The sequence below is a fragment of the Neopsephotus bourkii genome, unplaced genomic scaffold (assembly GCF_033783945.1).
Source record: "Neopsephotus bourkii isolate Nb327-2 ecotype Australia unplaced genomic scaffold, CSIRO-AGI_Nbou_v1 NB_1768, whole genome shotgun sequence".
Lineage (NCBI taxonomy): Eukaryota > Metazoa > Chordata > Aves > Psittaciformes > Psittacidae > Neopsephotus > Neopsephotus bourkii.
The window spans coordinates 12040398-12062570 of record NW_026902242.1 but is presented as its reverse complement, the minus strand read 5'-3'; the positions used below and the strand labels follow the sequence as shown (position 1 = coordinate 12062570).

Here is a 22173-nt window from a genome sequence, read left to right as displayed (position 1 = left end):
TTTTAATCCCTGATTAACAGATGAAAGTAGATAAGCTAAGACAGAGCTCTAGTACTACACCTTTGATAATAGAATTACAGTGTCTTTATTGTACAGGCTGACTTGATTTGTCTGTATCATCTTCTGCAGCAGTGATTCCTAGGCAGTCAAAGGACAGCACAAATGAGAAGCTGTTATTCGTGTTGCATCTGAGACAGGCACTTACATGTATCCCGGAAGCCATTACTGTCTGTAAAACTTGTCCTTGGATGCATTGTCCAAAACCACGATAGAAGGCATTGGTTCCCATAAATGCTATGAGAAATTTAATGTTATTGAACTTAAAAGGAAAATACTGAAAATATCGAAAGCTCAGTCATTGTAATCTTTATAATGAGTATTCCTGGTACCAGACTGAAAATTAACATAGCTAACATATGTACACTGTCCACTTTCAGCCATCTTCCAGGATGGAGGAGTGCTTGCTTCTAAATCAGTCTTTCCATCGGCGGTGGCTGCACCATGTTCCACATCTCTACCCGGGATCCCTCCTTCTCCTGCCGGCTGGGGCTGTAGGTCCCTTGAGTTGCCCGTTTATTGGCAGCGATGACTGAAACCACAACTGCCAAGAAGAGGATCAATAACAAGGCCAGCGTTACTGAGCCAATGGAGGTGAATATGTTCGAGATCAAGTCAGTTGTCAACTGGAAGGATTGAAATAATCGCAATGTAATTTCTGTCAAGAGAATACGCAGACACACTTGAGCTACCACAGGAGGAAAACAAAAACCATTCTATGGACAGGGCTTTGCATAGATGAGCTACTGCCAAAGCACTGTTTACTGGTAGAGAAGTACATTACCCCCTGCAGATTCTGTTCTTTCGACTTTTCAGAAAATTACACACACCATGCTGTATATTTAATGCACAAGGCAGAGCTGGATGAATTTCACACAGTGACCCATTTCATTTGACAGCCTCATTTCTGCTTGAAAATAACCTGTAAGTTAGTCTGTCTGTGGACTGTAATAGTAATTCAGCAATTACTTGTTTAATCACTTTAATAATAATTCATTTTCCCTAGTTTGGTTGGGAACACACTGCTGGTGTTCGCTACTGCAAGTTAAACATGAGCTATTTTGACTAGATGTATATTCGGTCACATTTGTGTTTTTTCTTGCTGGAGGAGTCAAGTTTATGTGAATACTTAGGTATAGAAAAATTGTTTAGTGTAAATAGTTTTGTGAAATGCATCATCTCTGCAGCATCCCTGCCAGTAAACTTTCCTACCAGCATGTTTGCATGAAATAAGTGTACAGAGGCATGCAACTGAAATCTATGCAGTGAGAAAGCAATGCATATATTTTCACAAATACATTTTAAAATATCCAGCTCTTCTTCTACATACAGGCTCTGCAGCTTCATCAGCAGAAATACAAGCAGCACAGTACAGGATGAACGTAAGGATGCTCTGACGCTTTTTTCTGTTTTCATGTGGCAGAGGAAATGTAATAATGTCAGGAGGCACAATGCACATAAACAAATCTGCCAGGTGAAAAGCTTGAGAGCAGAGAAGTTTTATAGTTTGTAGCTGAATGTTTTATACATATCTATATATGTGCTTTTATATGTAAAACACGCCTCTAGTAAGGTAAGCCAATGAAGCGATGTGGTTAGTGTGGAAAAGTGGTCACTATGGACAGAATGACCCTAGCAGGAATTGAACTTCTGGGCAGATTCTGCCATCCATCATCTTTTGATTTGTATTACGAGTGACAGCTGAACTGCCATAGATGGATGTGTGCTTGAGGCTGAACTTTCAAATCCCAAAGTATTTAGAAATGGAAGACAGCAGGTCGAAGCCCATTTCCCAGTTAGATGCTGCATGTTACAGGACACTTTAGTGACCTGCTTACTCATCACTTCTAAGGAAGTGCAATTGCAGTCCTGAGAATAATGATAATTCTGCATTCAGCAATGGATGTCCTGTAAGTGGATGCTATTGCTATGCATACATTGATTGGACTTACTCCTTTGCAGAACATGCCAGAGGGAAAATAGTAGAATTCCTCTTTTTTAATCTCTCCACCTCCACACTGATGTAAAGAGTTCTACTATAATATTAATAAGTTTGGCTCAGGGATTCTCTCTCAGGGATGCATGATCACCTAGGATATCTTCCTCTGTCCTTGGTAGCTAAATATATGGTTTCTATGATTTTAAAAGCGTTTTTCCAATAGAAGTAATTTAGTGCAGGTGACAGCCCACATGACTCCAGCCCCCCCAAAAAAGTGGTATGAAACATGTTGGTCTATTAAATTTTATTGGATTGAGAAGGTCATTTCATCTTTAGATGATGCAGCAGATATATTTGAGATGTTAGTTTTCCTCTGTACTGCACTAGACTATATAACCCTTCTTCCTCTTGTCTCAGAGAGACTGCAACTTTTAAATGGAATCTTTATTCTCAGAAGCTATGTTTTATTGTCATCATCTGCTGTAGGAAACTGAGGACCAAGATAGTCTAAGTTAGCTCTCATCCAGGGGTTGAACAGGACATTTCTTTCATGAAAGAAATTCACTACCGCAAGCAAATGATAAAGCCTGGTCTTTGATATGTGTAATTTCTGAACGCATTCTCTTATTTTCCAGCCCATGCTCTTCCATTCCTGTTGTAAGTTTGTCTGTATCTATGGAGACATTTTCATTTATGAGATCATCCAAAGTAATTTTGTTACTTTAAGAAAAAAATATGCAAAAGAATCGGTGAGAAGAAACCCTCTGTAACTTGTTAAAATCTGTTCACATTTCTAAACCTCATTCTCAAGTTAATCATAACAGGGCACTTTTTCTTTCTTCACTAATTACTTCTTACAGAAACCTTACCCATAGCAATCCACTACACATTTTGTTTCAATTAATTTCTTTTTCTCTCTAATAACCACTGTTAATTAATTGGATTTGGTTTGGTCAATCAGTCACTTGAACTTGAAAATAATACTGAAAATTGCCTGTATTGACTGTAGATGTGTTGGACAAAACACTTCCTATTAAGCCTGTATGTTAAAAATGTTATTCCACCAACTAAAATCCAGACAGCTGGGGTTTTCACCATGACCAGATACAGAAGTTAATTCTATTTCTGTGTTTATGTTGCTCCTAATTTCTAACTACAAAAAAAAAAAAAAGGCCTTTATGTCATCTTTTTTGGGTGGATTCTATTGACACCCCCTCCCCCCCGAGGCTACCATTCAAGTGCTGTCCCATGGCCTATCACTCCACAGATCACTGCCTAAGTTTACACTATAGGTAGCCCCTTAAGCACTAGCACTGACCTGATAACAAGAGTTGCCAGAAGGCTCTGCAGTCTGGTCCCATCAAAATCAACCACTTCTTTAGTAATGAATGGCTGAACAGTTAAATTAACTTTGAAAATCATCTGGCTGGTTTGCAAAGATACATCTGAAAAGTTCTGTCCCCCGTCATCTCAGTCCATTTATTGCAGTATTTGGTGGTGATGATAGACTGAAATTATTATAACTGGTGATCCCAGAGAGAAAAAGGATTGAGAAGTGTTTTTAGAAACATAGTGCTGCTGAGCCAGCAGAACAAGAGGTTTTCTGTTACTGACACTACTGTGTATTGTGCATAATGATGGGGAGTCGCCTTTTAAAAAGCAGCTTGAAAGTAAAAGTCCCATATCGCTGCTTCAGGCTCTTCCGGTAAGTCCTTGTCTGTTGCTTCCACCATAGATGGATCTAGGCTATGAACGTCTGCTGTTTCACAGAGCAGAGCCCCTCTGACCACCAGGGGACTGCTCAGGTGTGTTAAAATGTTTTGATTAGAGAAAATAAATCATTGGATAGAGTGAAACTCCATTGTAGGGCTGGGTTTTGCTTTTCATTTGGTTATTGAAATAGATTGGCTACTCCACTTTTCATTCATCCTTGATTTGCTTTGTGGATTAACAGTTTGGTTAAGGAAGGCCCAGTTCACAAGTAGATAAATGCTCAGTAGCATTTACCAATCCAGCCTATGTATGCTTGTCTTTAAACAAGTCATCTTCTAAATGCTTATTTTTAAGAGGGGAGCATTAGGGATTTGCTGTATATGAACGTTTCCATGTGTGTCAAATGTCAAAGGCAAGTGGAATAGCACACATGAGCCAGAAAAATGCAGAGGGCCTCTTCCTCTTGTGTGTTTTACAACACGACTTAGCTGATCTAATCCAGTTTCATGTCAATTGGGAGAGGAGAATTATTGCTACAGACACCAAGGGCTGAGCCAGATCAGGGAGAGAGATCAAGCCTCAGTGCCAGCAGGGCAATCACTGTGAGAGAAGTAGCATGAGCTTCCTCAGAATGCTGCTACCCAGGCATGAGTGGGAAAGTATGGCTTGGACCAAGGGTAAATGTCTTGGGGATGTGACGGGAATAGTGTGCTCTGAAAGCAGAAGTGTGCCTCTGTGGCTGGGCATTAAGAATTAATCAGCCTTCATTTCATCACTCGCACAGTAATGTGCCTCATTCTGGATGCTTCGCAAGACAGAGACATCAACACAAGTTTTAAACCACAGGGACTGACAAACCCCAGGGAATTTCCTTCTCTGTCACCTGTGGGGTTTTCTGGGACTTCTGCAGCTGCTCATGTGCACTGGAGCTTTCGCTGGCAAAGTGTCTGGATCCTGAGTTCCTGACACCACTCACAAGGTTATCACTTCATTCACAGTAAGAACATCTGATCCAAGCCATCCAGATTTACTGCCCCCAAATCAAAACCATTTGCTATAGTAATGAGGGACGATTGACTTGAGTGGTCCTAATCTGTGTCAGAATTGCTTTGAAAGGTTTGGGGGCATATAGGGATAATACTGAGCAGCTGAAGAAAAGCCATTAACTTGACTAAAAAGCCCATAGATATGCCGAGTTTATTTCGCTGAGGATTTACAACCATCTTATCAGATTTTTTTGTTGTTGTTAAAGGCTGAATTCAAATAAGAATCCCAGTAGTTCAAGAAGAAATCCAGTCAGTTATGCACAAATCTGTTATAATGAGATACATTGATAACCCCAGCTTGTGGGACTACAGTTTATTTTCAACAGCAGTAAATTGGTCATAAATCTATAGATTGACTTTACTCCAATAAAAGTACCTTATTTAAGTGACACACGAAGTACCTTTTTTCATGATTATTTTTTTCACCTTCACAGGAAAACACCTATTGCTCTCCCTCACATCATCTGTAAAAAGTAGCAGATCTACTTGTGCTAGACACCAGCCACCAGGTCCCAAAAGCTGTATTGACATAGCCGCTGGGCTGCTGAGCTGAACCAATAATCCGTTTTGGACTCATTTAAAGAGGTCAGATTCACGTCTGGCTGAGTCAAACACTGCACAGGCCACTGGAAATGGCAAGTTATTTTGAAGATTCTATATGCAGTGCCTATTTTCCTTAACTGCTTTGTCTTCTTTATGCTCTATCCTGCTTTCCTACTCTAGTTTTGCTTTCTTAATGGATAAGAACAAGACCACTTTGTATTAGGGCCAGATTCAGACTTGGAGCCTTGAATACATAATGAAGATCTCTGTGGCCTAAAGCTGTGGCTGCTTCACCTGCGATCAGTCAGCTCATAGCTCCAGTTTAGGCTGTCCTGTAGCCGCCACATAATGGCTCTGTTGCCCTCTGTATGCCAGGTAACACCCCAAGGTAAGCATGACCACTCTCCACATCTTGGGAACTTATCCCTCTGACACCATGCCCACTGTGAGGAGGCTATCCTGTTGAACCTCACCTATCTCTGTAGTCCTCTGAAAGTCTGTCCATCTATACTACATATAGAGCTGTAAATAATCCTGAATTTTTGTCATTGCTGATGTCTGCAGGAAAAGACAATCCCACTGCTGGACAGCCTGGATGAGACCCTGAGTCCTGCACGCATCTTAATGGACGTTGCTGAAGACAAAACTCAAGTGACTACTTCTGATGTATGCAGAACTATTTTATGTGTATATATAAATATATATAGGCAGCTCACCTTGAAGAAGAATGACTGTAAGTAATCTTTCTTTCAGTTTCTCTGTTTTCTGGTGGATATTATTGTCTGAATGTTTGTTAAAAATATCTGTGAAGAAATTACATTCTCTACCACCGCTATTTAGTATACTTTTGATAAAATGTAGTTCGAATAGTTTGTCTTAGTTGAAATGTGGCATTTTGAGTGAATTTATTAGTAGAAAATGTCAGCTTTTAGTTGTCTGACAGCTCTTGAAATCAAAGCACAGGTGTAGAGAGAATTGGTGTTAGCAGCTGTAATGATAAACTGATTATCTGGCTTGACCAATTATAGATCAGAAAAATGTGATCTTTACTATCAAACAGTACTGTGTCTCTGGTGTCCCATGAGAAAATGAAGAAGAAGGAGATGATTGAAGTCTATGATTTAGCTGGGCTTGCAAGAAAAACGCCTCATTAGGAAATTCTGACAGCCTCCCTCCTGACATGTGAAGTCACAGCATGTGACACTACAGAAGTTAACGAGGAAGTTTGTTTTTATAGTGGAGTGAGAAATTGGAGATTGGGGATGGACCTTTCTAAAGTGTTACAACTAAATTGTAAAGCAGACTTTGGTTAAACAAGGGGTTTACTCACATTAGTCTTGATCTTCCAGTCACATTAGTGTACACAAACCACCTCATCGCCACATTAGGCTGCAGGACAATTCCTGACTCACTTGGAAACAGTTCTCTGTTTAAGTCAAACCAATTTGCCCCTCCTCGTGGTAGTACTTGCAGTAATGTTTGTCTCAAGTGGCCTTCTATTGACAATATTAGGCTTTGGCTGAGCAGTTTTTCAAACTCAGAAGCTCACTTTTAGGAATTAATCTTTAAAGAACAGGTTGCATACAGTAACTGTAATTACTTTAACTACTTGTAGTATTGATATCTGGCATATTAACTGTTTAATGGAAGTGGTCCAGTCATGAAAGCAGTGATATTTAGTAAGTCTGGGATTGTGTGTTTTAGGCAGAAGAAATAATAGGTTTGGGTTTGGCCACTGTAGTTTACATTAGCTCACCCAAGGACCGAAAAAGCCAGAAGTATGTAAGTAGCCTCTTAAAATCTCCAAATATTTTGCTGGATCAGTATCTCACAGGACAGACAAATGTCTTTTCTCTTAGAAAGCAAAGTGTTGGTTTATACACAGAGAAGTGATTTGGCTGGCAGTTTGGGAGGTAAGCTCTCATCAAGCTGTGGGCTTTGAGAAGACTCCTCGATAGCATTTCTGCAGCAACTGCCAGTGTTAATTTTGTAAGTGTGTTCCAGCTCTTTTTAAGATCATCTTGGTGGTGTAGCACAGACTAAATGTGCAGCTCCAATGTGTTGTTATGAGATGCCTTTTAAAATTCTATCGACAGCCCCTGCTGTAGGAACTCCACCATCTGCTGCAATCTGAAAGGATGAGAGGGAAAATCTATAGCTGGTGCAAATCCAGGCATACCATGCCGAGGAGGAGTTTGTCCCATAGCTGCTAAGTCGCAGACTAGACAAATGTTTTAGTAGAGGTGTCAGACTCCAGGGTGGAACATCCCTTTCCAGTTTGGGGAATGCTTTGAGTTTCCATACAGAATTATTTTTTACATGGGTAACAGCACAGAGCATCAGATGCATGTAGCTGAGTTGAGTTCATTGAATCCCTGTAGCAGCCACAGTAGAAATGACTCCTGAAGAGGGATTTGGAAGAATACTCAGTAGTGGCCTTTTGAAGAAGACTGCTCCTGTTGTCATGGGAGAGTGACGTGAATGGGAGGGGGTCAGTAGGTTAAACCCAAAAGCGAAGAAGGAAAAGATGCTGCAGTGATGAAGAAGATAGCAGGGCATTACCTGAGGAAAAGAGGTGAAAAGAGATTCAGTAGATTTAAGAGTGAAACAGTTAAAGTGATGAGAAGGAAGAATGAACGACAAAGCTGCTTTCTTTGTTGATTGCATAGGTATTGAGTAGACCAGCTTGTGAAGGGTGATGTTATAACATTCAAAACAGGGCAGATGGGAATTACAGCATTTAGATAAGAGAACAGGGCAGGAAATTACAATGTAAGCTATCAACAGCTATGTCAAGGGTGAAAGTAAATCAACTTCTGATTTTCTGAATTTTACAATCTCTCAGTCTAGATTTACCCACCCTCAATACAGAAAATGCAGAGAAGAGAGAAACTTTGCTGAGGGATTTGCAACCTGGAAGCATAAATCCTGTCTAAGTGAGTACCTGCACATTGTTCATCCTCACTAATATGTTTCCATGCACAGTTTTCGCTAGGCATGATTTGCCTGTTTTCTGCATTATTAATTTCTATTAACTTTAATGGACTTGCACAATTTGCATTGTGGGCACAGAACTGATTGCTCAAAATTCCACCTTCCAGCACACAACTGTTGAAGTTAAAGATCTCTTCCTTAATTAGTGATCATAGTGATAGATGTCCTTTTATTTCTGTGATCAGACAATTGAGAACAGCAGAAAGTATCCATTGAAGATGAGCATCACAGCCTCTTTCTGCGGGCTCTGGTCCCTGTCTGTGGAAATGTGATGCAGGGTCGTCTATCTCCCCAGATCCTGGTTCTTTGTGAGAACTGGTGCAACCTGTGCTGAAACGGTCAGTGTTGTCTCTTCCCACTGTGGGAATAAGAAACTGTTCTGCCCAGTGGTGCTTAATAAGTGGACAGTATAGCAGAGACAGCGCTATGATTTGAGTTGGATTTTGTAAGTGCCAGGAACTTTCCATCCCTACTTCTCTGATAATAAACTACGCCTACGATCTCAAAATTGTTCCATGAAATTCTTCTCCCTATTTGGTGTTAACCTCCAGCAAAAGAGGCATGTGTTGCTACCTAGCATTAATATTATGCTGTCAAGTGGTGATGAAGTAAGTAGCTGTTTGACTGTTTCACACTGTCAGACAGCAAGGTATCAAGTCAACAGCTAGCCTTTGTTGGGTGCAGCACTTCGATTGCAGCCATCTTGTGCTTCCAACTGTAAATATTAATGGTATAAGGTAGACCTTTATTGGCTACATAATACTTGCCTTAGCACGCTACATGACACTGTTGCATTACTTAGCTAATTATATTCCTTGAGAAAAATTTTGAGTATGGTTTTATCCTGCTGGCTTTTTTGCTAGTAGGAGGTTGATTAGAGACAGCAAACTTCATTGCATTTTAGCTTCAGGAAAGACTATGGAAGAGATGCATACATGAAAAATGTAAATGGAAAAAAAACCTACAAACATCTATGACAACAATTACTCCTTGAAACCCTGTTTTAATCTTGATTTAGAACTTCGATTTGTTGGTGGAGTTATTTTTTGTCGTGGCTTTTTTAGAGACATGTGGGCATGCCTCTACCTGCGAACAGAGATTATTGGACCAAGTACTGCACAGCTAATATAGCATCTAGTCGTGATATTACTGTTGCTGGCATTCAACAGGTTTGCATCTGAGCTTAACCTGGATGAAGCCAACTCTCATAATTGTATTTTGGATGTGGGCTGAAGATGCAAGTGGTTCATGACATCTCTTTCTGTGTTATAGCCAGTGTTATAGCCAGTGTTACAGCCAGCACAGTACATGAGAAAATGGTCTGTAAAAATGTGTCAGATATTTACCTTAATTTTCTACTCCATGATTTTACCTTACTGCCATCTAAAGACAACTAACAGAAAATACACCGTACTTCAGACAGGAGAGATTTACTCTAACATGCTAGGAAGCAATGGCAGCCTTATCAATGCTTTTCTTTTACGAAGATTTTCTACACTTCCAGAAGATTTTCTAGATCGTACTTCTTAGAGAGAGGAAAAAAATGTCTGCTATCTCAGCTCACTGAATTTATGTCTGGTCCTTTGAGGCAAAGCTTATTAACTGTGAGTGTAACTCGTCCCTGTTTCCAGACAGATGATTAATTTTGATCTGGGGGCTTCTCAATACAGGCTGAAAGTAGCAGTTTCTACAGTGCATTGAGTCAGGTCAAAATTCACCTTCATCTGCAGGTGTAAGCTATTTCTGATACATCTCCCTGTTGATTCTCAAATACCAGTGCTGTCCTCTCTTGAACAGGCAGGTAACCGTGAAATCAAGCAAGTCATATGTAATTTTGGAAGACGTGTCTAACATTAACATTTTATTCTGGAAGTATTCTTCCTCTTTCATCAGTGGTTTTGGGTGAGGATAAAAACGTGATCATGAGCTGGGAAATGTCAACCCAAAACTTTTTCAATGTAGAGTATGTTTTTTTAGGGTTCTGGTTCCGGGCCAGTTACCTCCCAACCAGCCTGTGCATCAGGCCTGAGTGCTTCTCCAGGGGAGAGGGTAGCTGAGTACTGAAGGGAAATATTGTGTTTGATTAATGGAAACCATAAAATAAGATAGGACCAAATGGAATTTTCCATGAGACACAGCACAGTCTCGCGTGACTCTTACAGTCAATATGTTGCATCAGTTCACAAAATGGTAGGCTTTGGGATAAAAAAAAGATATCAATTACATTACGTTATGAACTCTGTGGAGGAAATGTACATGGCCATTTCATCACAAACAGACACTACTTGGAGAAAAGGGAGCAGAGGGTCCCTCAGGGGTAAGAGTAGTGCAGCATGAGTGTTACCAGTGCTGCACCACACACAGGTGGAAATATTTTCATTTATTTCTATAACAGATTAATTAGAGCCGAAACTATTTATGTGCTTGAGAATCTCCAAAATCCCTACCCTACCATTTCACAGCATCCAACAATAACCACAGTTTTCTGCAGTGGTGCAAAATCTGCTCATACTAAATAATTACAAAGGTTTGTGAAGCTGCTCATTCTCCTTTCCACTGCATTACAGCAGTATCACCTTTTTTATTTTGCTGCTCTTAGTCTTCTTGAGAAGTGAATCATCTGTTCTACCAAAGAGTGTTTGAATAAATTTAAGGACTGTTGTGTTTGCTGTACAGCTATTTTCGTACAAAGTTTAGACATTTGTGTAACAAGCTCTGCCTTTCATTTGAATGGCTCTCTTTATCAAAACAGATAAATATTCCTGATCTTTTGAATCCAAAATATTTTTCACATTCTCAGGAACAGGAATCTTTTTATTGCTTTTTAGTGAAAAAATATTCTATAAGCCTAATAAAGTGTACCATTTTTTTTCAAGAGTTATTAGGAATGGAAATTTCATAACAAGAACTGAAAAATACTCTTACACAAGAATGCGCTTTACAAGAAGAGTTCACCACGAGATGCATAGGCAAATTTACATGCCAGCCTTATTTTATTTGGAAACATCATAATTTCATGGACCTTTGATAGTAATTTTAAGAATATAATTAGTTTCCAAGACATCAATCCTACAAGATGTATTTGTTATCCTGAGCTAGGATGTCAATACCCCTAAGGAGCTCTGGCACTATTGCTGTCTAAATAGTGATTGGAATCGAGGACCATGGTTTCCATCCAGGCCTGAATTAATGTGGGTAGATTTGCTGAAGTGCTTGATCTGTGTAGTGCCTGGGAAATCTCCTTATTTCCCCTTTACGTGCCATCCTTTTTATGTATATAAACTTATCTAAGGTGTGGGTAACTTTTGATCTTTCTCATTGTAATGGTGGTGAATGAGATTCCTTTGGAGCCATCTGGTTCCTAATCTGGCAATAAGTTTCATGTAAAGCCTTAGAACCATGTTTCAGTTCTGTCAACATTAGTGAAGAGGACAAAGTGAATCCCAAGAGATTGTTGCCACCATGCACCCAGTATGAGTCAGTTATCTTTTCCATCATAAACTCCTTAACTTCTGCTCAGTTTCTTTTTCTTTTTGTAAGTACTCAAGTGAAAGACCAGACTGATTTTCAGCTTAAAAGTGAGGCTGGAATTCTGTTTTCTTTAGAAGCTTTTTGTCAATTAAGCTATTTAGGATTTATGGAATTAAACTAGGCTTATGGTCTTGTTTCTGTCAATGTTTGGTTAAGTTATCCAGCAAAGGGAAAGCATCTTGCTGGGTAAAGTGGAAGCCCATAGGTGACTAACACCTTCTGTTGGAGTATCACTGTTGTTCTGCTATTTTCTAGATAAATATCCACATTTTTTAAGAAACAAAGTTCAAAAAAAATTATCACTGAACATAATCATTTCCATGTCATTTCCATTTTCAGTAGAAAACAGACACCAAAACACAAAAACAGAAAGGCTTTTTGATACTTGCAGCAAAATAATTTTCTCATCAATTGTATTTTAGGAAACAAAGTAAATGGAACATGCCAAGTTTCAGCATTACATCATAGCCAGATCTAGAAATACCAGAATTATCAAAATGCTCTTTCATGTTTGGATAGTTCTTAGGATGAGATGAGAGTTACACTTTATTGCTACACAGACAGAAGACAGAAGTATTTGTTCCTACTCCATACAGAAAAGTAAATGTGAACTATTATTTTTATATTTGAGTTAATTGTTCTAAAGCAACTTCCAGAATACCTTCTTTCAGTGCTGCATTATTTGAAGATAGAAAAAACATAAAAGAGAAAAGAATATGAACTCTCATGAACGATATGAGAAAAAGATGTAAAATTTAGTATCTGAACAATGCAGGCATAGAGTGCTTGAATGTGTTATAAAGCGAGCAATGACTGAAGTAAATGACCATGTGATGTGAATGTGAGTCTACAGGGAAAACATCAAAAGGTGAGAAAAAGGAAAACAATGCAATTACAACATAAAGGATGGTGTATAGACAAAATGTGCTAGCCTGAATATGAAATGTGTTATGTGAATACCGTATTTGAGCTGATTCCTATAGTGCAGAGTGTTATGCTGTCATATGTCATCTGGGCTCCCTTTTCTGCTTATATTTACCATGCACATTAAATATTCAACTGCTTTTCACTGATGCATGCGGTAATGTTGGCCTTATGAGGAGCTTTCTTGTATTTCCCAGCTTAGACACATCAGATAACCTTATTGTCTTTGCATCCTAATGTTTTTGTACCTCATGTTGTGACACATATTAAATATGTTTCTTGCAATATCCTTTTAGAAGTTTTAGTTAAATCCTGTGTTTTGAATATAGACTAATAAAAAATAGCAAAGGATATTAAGGGGCTACTCTGCTCTGAAAAACAACTGTAAAAATGGCATTGTGACATTTCCAATGACTTCCAGAACAGAGCTGCTCATTTTACAGATCTAAAGATGTTTCCTCTTACCCCACATTTGACCTGGCACAGCAATAAAGCTGGGTTCTCTGGCTCCTACCATCAGCACTAATGATTCTGCCATTATGGGTGATCTACAACCATGTGAATGAATGAAAAAGTGTAAATTCTTTTTCTCTGCTCAGTTAGGCTGACCGTGCCAGTCTATTAAAAATAGTAAAAACTTACTTCAGTCAACAAAATAGCATTATTTTAATAACCTTTATCAGACTGTAATAAGTTTACCTATGCTGTGCAGTCTTTTTCTCTAAACAGTTGACATGATGAGGGTTTTCTCAAAGTAAGATACTTCAGAAAGTCAGAAAAAAACAGGGAAAACCCTTTATGCTTCCAGCAGCAGCCTTACAGAATGTATCTTATATATGACCAGACTGCTTATTGTCTACTGGAGAAGACAGAAGTCACGGTAGATACAAATGTGCTCACTTACTAAGATCAGTCTGATGCTCTCAATGGCTTGACCTGATCTTTCTGCGTGGAGTCATGGGCTGTTCAGCCACACCATGAGGCAGCCTTCATGTATGGCAAGACCTTCTCTGTTCACTCCCTGCAGGTTATGACAGCTGGCATAAGTTTTGTAGTGACCTGGGGCTCCTGTACATCCACAGCTGGTGCTGTAGAGGAGCAGTAGGTGAGTGGCTTGTCTGAAAATCAGGATGGTAGCGCTCCTCAGTTTCAGTTAACTTACCCAGCCTTACTTCTGAGGCTGGCAGCTGAATATTATTGACTTAGAGTTGTCAACATTGAGCACACAAGCTTAGGCTAAGAAGAAAAAATATTATCTTGCCTTAAAATAATTATATTTATGTATGAAATTTTTTTTTTTTTAATCTGTGTTGTATTTCTGCACTTCTGTGGCTCTTAAATTCTTCTCCAAGCTTGGGAGGGCTAGCAGCTTATCTGCTTTCATGCAGTCTGAAATCTTTATGTTGGAGCAGAAGCACCAGCCATCTAGGGGCAGAATTGTTTGTTCAGATTGAAAGAATTGACAATACTGCTACCTGAGTTCCACAAATGAACACAATCCAAAATATGAAAGTGTCCTAACCATCTGCAATAAGAAAGAGCATAAACTCAGGACAAGAGAAAAATCTATACTGAACAAAGTTCTTTCACCAAACACTCCTCCTTACAAGAGTGTAAACATTGCGATTTTTTTGTTCCTGTGTCCTGCATTTGAAGAAGCAGAATGCCAGTGCTGTCTCTTGCACTCCAACTCCTCATATTTGAGAAGTTTTCAGCTGAAAGGTGGAGGTGAAACTTCAGGTTTTTTTATTTTCAAATAATAACCTAAAACTCAAACTGTTTTGAAACCTCAAGACTCAAACGGATGAGAGTACTGGCTGAGAACTAGTGCAGTGTGAAAGCTAACCTGCCTGGCTGTATTTGCCATTATATTGCTCTATAGGTCTTGGAAATAAAATGTTTTTTGTATTTCTGTGCGCAATGGCAAGATAGAGGTACACAGGAGCAAGACAACCAGGAAAAGACACAGTGAGACTGCGGGAAAATGGTGTAGCTGTTATATTCCTGATGACCACATGTTTTAGTCAAATGATAATGATCCATTAATAGGCTCATAAGTATGAATATGTAAATAGCTGTGGAATGCATAATGAATTGCCAGGCATTAATTATTGTAATTAAGTATCATTTGCTACATTCATATTACTAACCCTTGCTGTTAATGAATACATTAGCTTATCGCTGTAGAGCAGATTCAATCAAAATTCTGTGTCTGTGCTATGGAAGCCTGAGAGAGTTTTATTCAATTTAGTTTCAATATTGAACATATCTTACATGCTTATCAGTGTATTTTTAACGACAATTAAATGTGAATCATAACCTCCAGTGCATGATGCTTGTCCTTGCACCCAGGAGAATGGAATGGTACCAGCTGGAAGAGGATATGAAAGAAACAATAGTGCACATCAGAGCACATAGGAGTAGCTCTCTTAAGTAAAGCTTTAATTCTGGGACATTAAATCTACCACCACTTTCAAGTTTCATGTATATTCATGTGAACAATAGGAGAGGGTGTGCTTTGTGAGGAAGTGCTGCCCCAAAGGTGTAGCTGATGAGAATGCTGAAGAAACAATATCAAAGTACAGACTGAGCTGTTCGCCGTTCGGTGCAGCTACGTGTCTGCCTTTTGCTAGCACAAGCAGAACACAGCGCTAGCAGGATGTGCTCCTGAGTCTAATGGAGCCTCAGGGCACTCCTGAAACACAAAATGAACAACCAAACTCTGCTTTTTTTCTTCATACTTTAGAGATCTGTTCCAGGTTATGGTAATCTAGGAAACTCAGACGGAAGACTTGGTGGAGGTTTTCTGTTGATTTTTAGGTTTTATTCTTAGAACCAGGCTTTGTGGTTCTTGAAGTAGAACAGTTTTCCTGTTTTGGGGGAGGATCACTAACTCGAGTCATAATTACGAAAGTTCAACTGCTAAAAGTTCATAGATAAAAGTGAAGTGCCCTCTGGGCTGAATGTCTGACTGTGTCCTGGTTTCAGCTGGAATAGGATTATTTTTCTCCCTAGAAGCTGGTACAGAGCTGTGTTTGACTTTAGTATGAGAATAACACACTAATATTTTAGTTGTTGCCAAGTAGCACTTAACCTTTTCAATCTCTCATGCTCTGCCAGTAAGGAGGGGCAGAGACAGGACACCTGACCCAAACTAGCCAAAGGGGTATTTCCAGGAAAAACGTTTGCAATGAAAGAACAAACCCCATTTCCTCAATGCCAGCTTGAAGCAGATTTTTTCCTAAATTTAGTTTTACCAGCATACTGTAGTCACATGCACTCTGTAAATTGAGTATTGGATGTAGTTTCTTAAAAATTAAATGTTCTGGGTGCAAGAGAATACAAATAAGCATACAACATGAAGGTTATTTTCAAATTCAGAAACATCTCTTTGTACTTAAAAATGTGATAGGATATTGCTGGCAGAGTACGAATTGTATTAGAGCATCTGCAGAGGAGAATCAGTCAGAGCTTGATTTTTAAGGGTCAGAAATAGGAACTGTGGTCAACAAGGCAAATCTGTTGTTCTCTGTGTATATTGCCTCAGTGAAATACCTTGTATGTATTTACCAATCACATTAAAGAATACACTTTCATTCATCCCACAGCTGATGCAAATCCCTTTGCTCTTCTCTTCCAGTACTTCCACCACTGCTGTCTTTCCCCTCTGTTCAGATATCTTAACTCTACCTCAAGCCCTAACACTGTTACTTCTCATTAGTGGTATTTCTGAATGACAGTCACTGGCATCTGAAAAATAATTTGAATCATAGTATCAAAATATAGAGCAATCCATTACAGATAGTATTCATCATCACAAGCTGTATCTCCAAAACTCAACACCTTCCTTGTTTGTTTTCTTTCATTTGCATGTCTTCTATCCCTCTAATTCTGAGCATTCATCTGACATTTGTTTGTTTAATTTTTAACCTTTTAAACTACAAATATCAGGTCTGTTCTCCACTGGGTATGCTGGAAGACGTATGCATGGGACAGGTCCAACCTATGGACTATGATAGCTCAATGGAAAGAGATGACCCATCAACATGCCATCAGAGACCTCGTAACATTTGAGTTTTCTAAGTATTAACAGTGTGCTAGGAGGAACTGAGTAATAAGAGTAACTTTAAGCCACGTGGATAAAACCCCTCCCTCTCTGAATTGTTGGTCTGGGGGCTTGTTTATTTAGTTGTGTTCTGTAAGGTACCAAGAGCTACCCAGCAGAGGTAACAACCCTGAACGGGTAATACAGTATTGAAGCCAAAGTGGTTAAATGGCTGAACAGCTTCATTGGGAAGCAACTGCATGGCCCCGCACCCTCAGCATTCTTGGAGAATACATTAGAAAGACACAGTTAGTTTTTGTGTGATGTAGCTGTGAAGTGCAAATGTTCAGAAAGCATGGAACACTTAAAGCAAATGAATAGAGTAATTAGCAGAAAATGAGGAGCAGACATAAAGGACAAAGGCAAAAGGTTTATTTTGTGTATAAAGGTAGGAAAGTTATGTACACATGCACAATGTAGTTGAGAATACACAAGTACAAAGAGGAAATGAGCAACATTTCAGAAGCCAGGGAATTTTTCATGGTGACAAGGCATTAGAGAATAGAAATAATTCAATTTTAGGTGTATATGCATTTGAAGAAATGGTGAACTGGTGCTCTGCTTATATATTCTAAATTAATAACTTCCATATTGCTGTAAATACATAGAAAACCTGTATTTAATATTGTATATACTCTCTTATATCAAGTTTCTAGTATTGAAGAGAAAAAGTTTTGGAATCTCTGTACAGATTTATTCTTGGCTTTTCATTTTATATATATTGCTATAGTATGTGTCAGACATACTGTTATTACATGTATTGCTTTCTAACTTCCTTCAATGTGAATACCAGGAAAAAAGTTTGCTTATTGTACTAAATCCTGTAGTGTATATTCTGTAATGTACGTAAGAGTTCAATTTACTTATGAGAGCTGAACTAAACCCAGTAGAAAAATAAAGCAAACAACCCAAACAAACTTCATTGTGATTTTTCTCACTTTAAATTTGTAAACAAAAACTTGCTTTAAACAGCTTTGATTTGTAACATGTTTTTTCATTTGAATTTTCAAACATTCATATTTATTTGCTTTTAGTTAGCATTCCAAAATGATGTGATAGTTTTCATTTCAAATTATTCATGCTTAGATTTGTCACTGTTCATTTCAATAATACCGAACCAAGTAACATTTTTAGCTGCAATTAAATGAAAGGTACAGTTTGGAATAAAATTTCCAACATAATCTGTTGTTTATTATTTTAAATTCCTCCATATGAAAGAAAATTGACTTTTTAACTCAGAACAAGGTTAATGACAGTTTTTTTTGTCTTTGGTATTTTAAATCAAAATGCAAACATTTCACATAGAAATATTGATTTCATTAAAAAAATATTTTCCTCCAATATTGTAGATTTGATCATATTACTTTATCTGGAGTAAAAAGCATTTTTACAAACCTATATTTTTATTGGGGTGGGGGAAAGGCTGTTAAATTTTAATTTCTTGTCTTTGCCTGTGTTATATAAATCACAATATTACATAGGATTCCTAGTAATTAAGATAACTAAGCTCTACATCTGGTAGGATATAGAGTTTTGTTACTGACACTGCTACATTAATCTCATCTCCAGTGCTGGAACTTGCATTCCCTCGTGTTTTTTGATTTCTCACCAAGAGGAGAGGAACTTTTAGCTGAATGATTATTGCTTAGTTGGTTGGTTTTTTAAATATGAAATTAATAAGAAAATTACCCCAATCACTTTTCTGGTATGATTAAGACAGCAAAGAAATTATACTTTTGTAATACAATTATTATAAGTAAATATATTGTACTTAAGTTTTCATACTAAGGCAGGTGCTTAAGACAGAAATATGTGGCATATCACAGGGATGAATCACAGGTTTTTTCCACAAATATGCAAAAATGTATTTGTTTTTGTCAGGTTTGAAGAGGGGAAACTAATATCAGTGACCTCAAAGACTTCTTCAATAGATCAGCTCCTCTCCCTGGAGTCATAAAAACCTCATTGTTAGTGTTAGTTAGTCTATCCTCTAACTCACTCTGCTATATGCCGTATCAATAATAAAACACAACTTTATACATGGTTATCTTTTGTATCATCACTCAAGGACACTAGAAGAGTACAGAATCTACACAAATATGATCACGAATGCCCAAAGAAATGGATGCTCCATTCCTAAATAGGTTTTGCTTTAAACAATTGTTCAGAAAAACAGAACCTTAGTTTTCACTATTGTTTTGTGCAATGTATTTCAGTTGTGTCTACACTCTTCAAAGGCAACTACTCAGATGTTTTGCTGTAATTTTTTTTTTGCTAAACCTCCTGATATTCCTAATTTTCAGGCCCCTTATTTTCATTCTTTAAAGAATCCATGGACAACCAATCCACTGATTGGTCCACCCTGATTGCTTCCTAAGAAAGCAAAATCCCATATTTTTGTCTGATGACACTCATATTTATTGATGGAGAGCATAGAGTTACTTGAAGTTGTACAAATCTTAGAACAAAAAAAAATCTATGTTTTTAAGGTCTGATGTACTTACTGGGCCATTCTTGAAAGAAGAGTCATGGTGAAAATTAAGAAGGCTGTATTTTAACTCAATATTACACATTGGAGGTGTACAAGCTACTGGAGCAGAGGTTCAGGATTAGTAATACCAGTGCAGGGTTGCCACTAATTCAAATGGGTGTGAAGTGTCCTCCCATGTTTCCAATTGTTGATCCAAACCATTATCTAATTATCCAAAAATATCCTATATTAATTCACAGATGTGAGACTTAACTACGAAGGAAACAACAATGAATGTGTTATGTGATGCAAAGATGAGTTACCATCTGTAAGATTTAATGGTAAAATTTCCCTTTTCGAAGGCAGTGGGTCTTTGCCACTCATTGCAGTAGGGTTTGAATGTCACAAACAGTAAACTTACAGTTCTTGTTAGCATGTATTGCCTTTTGGCGTGTACCACTGTTGTCCACTGGCAGTGTGTATGTGGTGAAATGCTCTGGTTAAGGGGAGATGAAACATTTTCTAGCATATTTTCTAAAAGTAAGTGAAAGAACTAAACCAGATCCAAAGCAATTCATAGAAAATCATTCAAAGATACATAAAACAAGTTTTAAAACTCTGATTTTTGTATTGCTTTGCTAAGCCATTTGGCCAAGGCATCTTTTGCTGCACGAAAATACAAAGGTTTCGATTGCTTAATAGTCTTCCTGATCACCCCACTCGACTGCTGGATCATCATCCATTCGTAGAATGAGATAAGAAAGAAGCTGAAAGAGATTCTGCCACAACAGTAAAGAGACAAAAAAGGAGAGGTCGCTTACATCTATCTCACAGCGGTCTCCAGCATAGTTCACATCACAGAGGCAGTGAAACTTGTTGAGAAGGTTCTGGCAGAGGCCTCCGTTCAGACACGGGTCGGAGCTGCACTCATCAATGTCCTTTTCACACCTAGAGTAAAGATTGCAAATAGTGAGCATCTGAAATCACAAATCAAATGTATTGGATAAGTATATTTTTAATTCAGAAGCTTTAGGGGCAAGGAAGAGGAAGATGTTCTATTTGAAATCTGTGGCATATGTCCACGTGTTTATGATTTTACTAATTACCTGGTTAGCCACACGCAAATACTGAGCTTCTTGTATTATTTTCAGGCACAGACAGTTAAGTCAGAAATTTCATTTCTGTAAAGCATTTTACGGTTAATGGTGCTTATCCAGGTGAAATGAAAGTCGGTGTGTGACTTTAGACCTAGATCTGGCACAAGTCCTGCTTACAGCTTGCTTATCCATTTTGGTTGTTCTGGGAACCTGAGGGCACATTTTCCTTCTCAGTAGTCTGGATGTAAGTCAAACAAATGCTTGTTTTTTTTCGCAGCTGAAATTTTTCCCAGGGAATATTCACCTGCCATTTCTCTTCCTCATTTTTTTCTCCTTGATTTAAAATGCCAGTAGACCCCAGCAGAATCTCCTATCCGGTCTCTTTGAAATCATGCCCAAGAATGGTAAGAATGGTTCAGAACAGGGTTTCACAAGCTTAAGTATGCATCATTGCATGTTTTTGAGTTAATTCTGATGATAAAGGAAATTTAAGTTCTCATAATTTCTCAAGGCAGCCAATCAAATATTAATAAGGAATTTGTGAGATGATTGCCTGAAAACTAGTAGTGATTTGGATATTTTCTGCTCTGATGATGTTCCCTTTTAATTCTCTGATCCTTTTTTTTTTTTTTTTTTTGAATAATGGTAACAGTTAATCCTATTTTTTCCAGATAAAAAAGCAGGTTTAATCTTGAGGAAGAATGTGAGATTCTCTTTCTGAATTACAAGGAATTGCTTTCTCCAATCATATTCACAACCATGCAATACACTTTCAATGTTGCATTAGAGAAGAGCAGTTCTTTATATTAAACACTTTTATCTAATTTTATTTATTAAAATCTAAAATCACTTCAACAATTTTCTGTCAGTGGTAAATTATATTCATGTAATTCAAAAAGCTAAATTAAAGTACTTTTCCAATGTATAAAAAATTCTATACCTCTTTTTATGAGTATTAATCTTTCCACATTTCCCTTTCCATCTGTTAGTAAGTTCATTGAACGCCTTTTGTAATCCCAATTCATTGACATAGATATAGTTTTCTCTATACTGTGCATCAATGGCTTTCTGGGGGATGAAATATTGTCTTGAAGGAAAATACCTGTTTTATCAATCTGATACATAAATATACAAAGGATTTGGTTTAATTTTCTTATTAGCTGGTATATTTGACTTTGTTCTGAAAAAAAGGACTGAAATTTTCTTGTTTGATATACTATGATCTGTAAGCACAGAAGTACTACTGGTACATGGTTTGACATCCTGGAGGAAAAGAGGACAAATAGTCAATTTTAGACACTGGAGAAGAATGCCTTTCTGCAATAGTCAGTTAAAGCACAGCATGCTCGGTACAAAGCTGCTGTTCAATGTGAGAATCATGGGAACCATAAAATAGAGAATATTGCCAGCCAGTGGGATGGATGTAAGGAAAGCTCATTCCCAAAGCTGTAATTAGCAAGTTGCCTGGCAGGCGAAGGAAGGACAAAGTACTTTCCTTCTACCTTGTACTCTCAAGAAGCATACACACCAGAGAAGGGTCTAAGAATATGCTTTTACTTTTTTATATTTTATTTGCTTTGATTTTCCCACCTTATTTTTTTAAGACTGTGAGGTGGTGAGTTAAGTGGTGCAATACATTTTGACACACCTGCCAACTGCACTATGCATTGAGTGGGAATTTTCATTTCGTTTATCTTTTATAGCTTACTGTGCCATTCCCACAAAATCAGTGGGTTTGGGAGAGAAACCTTTTG

General features: G+C 38.0%; 1 protein-coding gene across 2 annotated transcripts in view; it reads right to left on the bottom strand.

Annotated features, from left to right (window-relative positions):
- Nucleotides 1–238: 238 nt before the first annotated feature.
- CRB1 (crumbs cell polarity complex component 1) overlaps nt 239–22173 on the bottom strand; it is a 100842-nt gene continuing 78907 nt past the window's right edge. Inside the window, exons 11-12 of one of the 2 annotated variants that reach the window (XM_061378859.1) lie at nt 20144–20270; nt 239–601 (exon numbers count right to left, since the gene is read on the bottom strand). In XM_061378859.1, coding sequence (XP_061234843.1) covers nt 515–601; nt 20144–20270 — 214 coding nt within the window. In that variant the 3' untranslated portion in view covers nt 239–514. Of the gene's footprint in view, nt 684–20143; nt 20271–22173 lie in introns of both variants that reach the window. The other variant, XM_061378858.1, reaches the window with a different exon arrangement.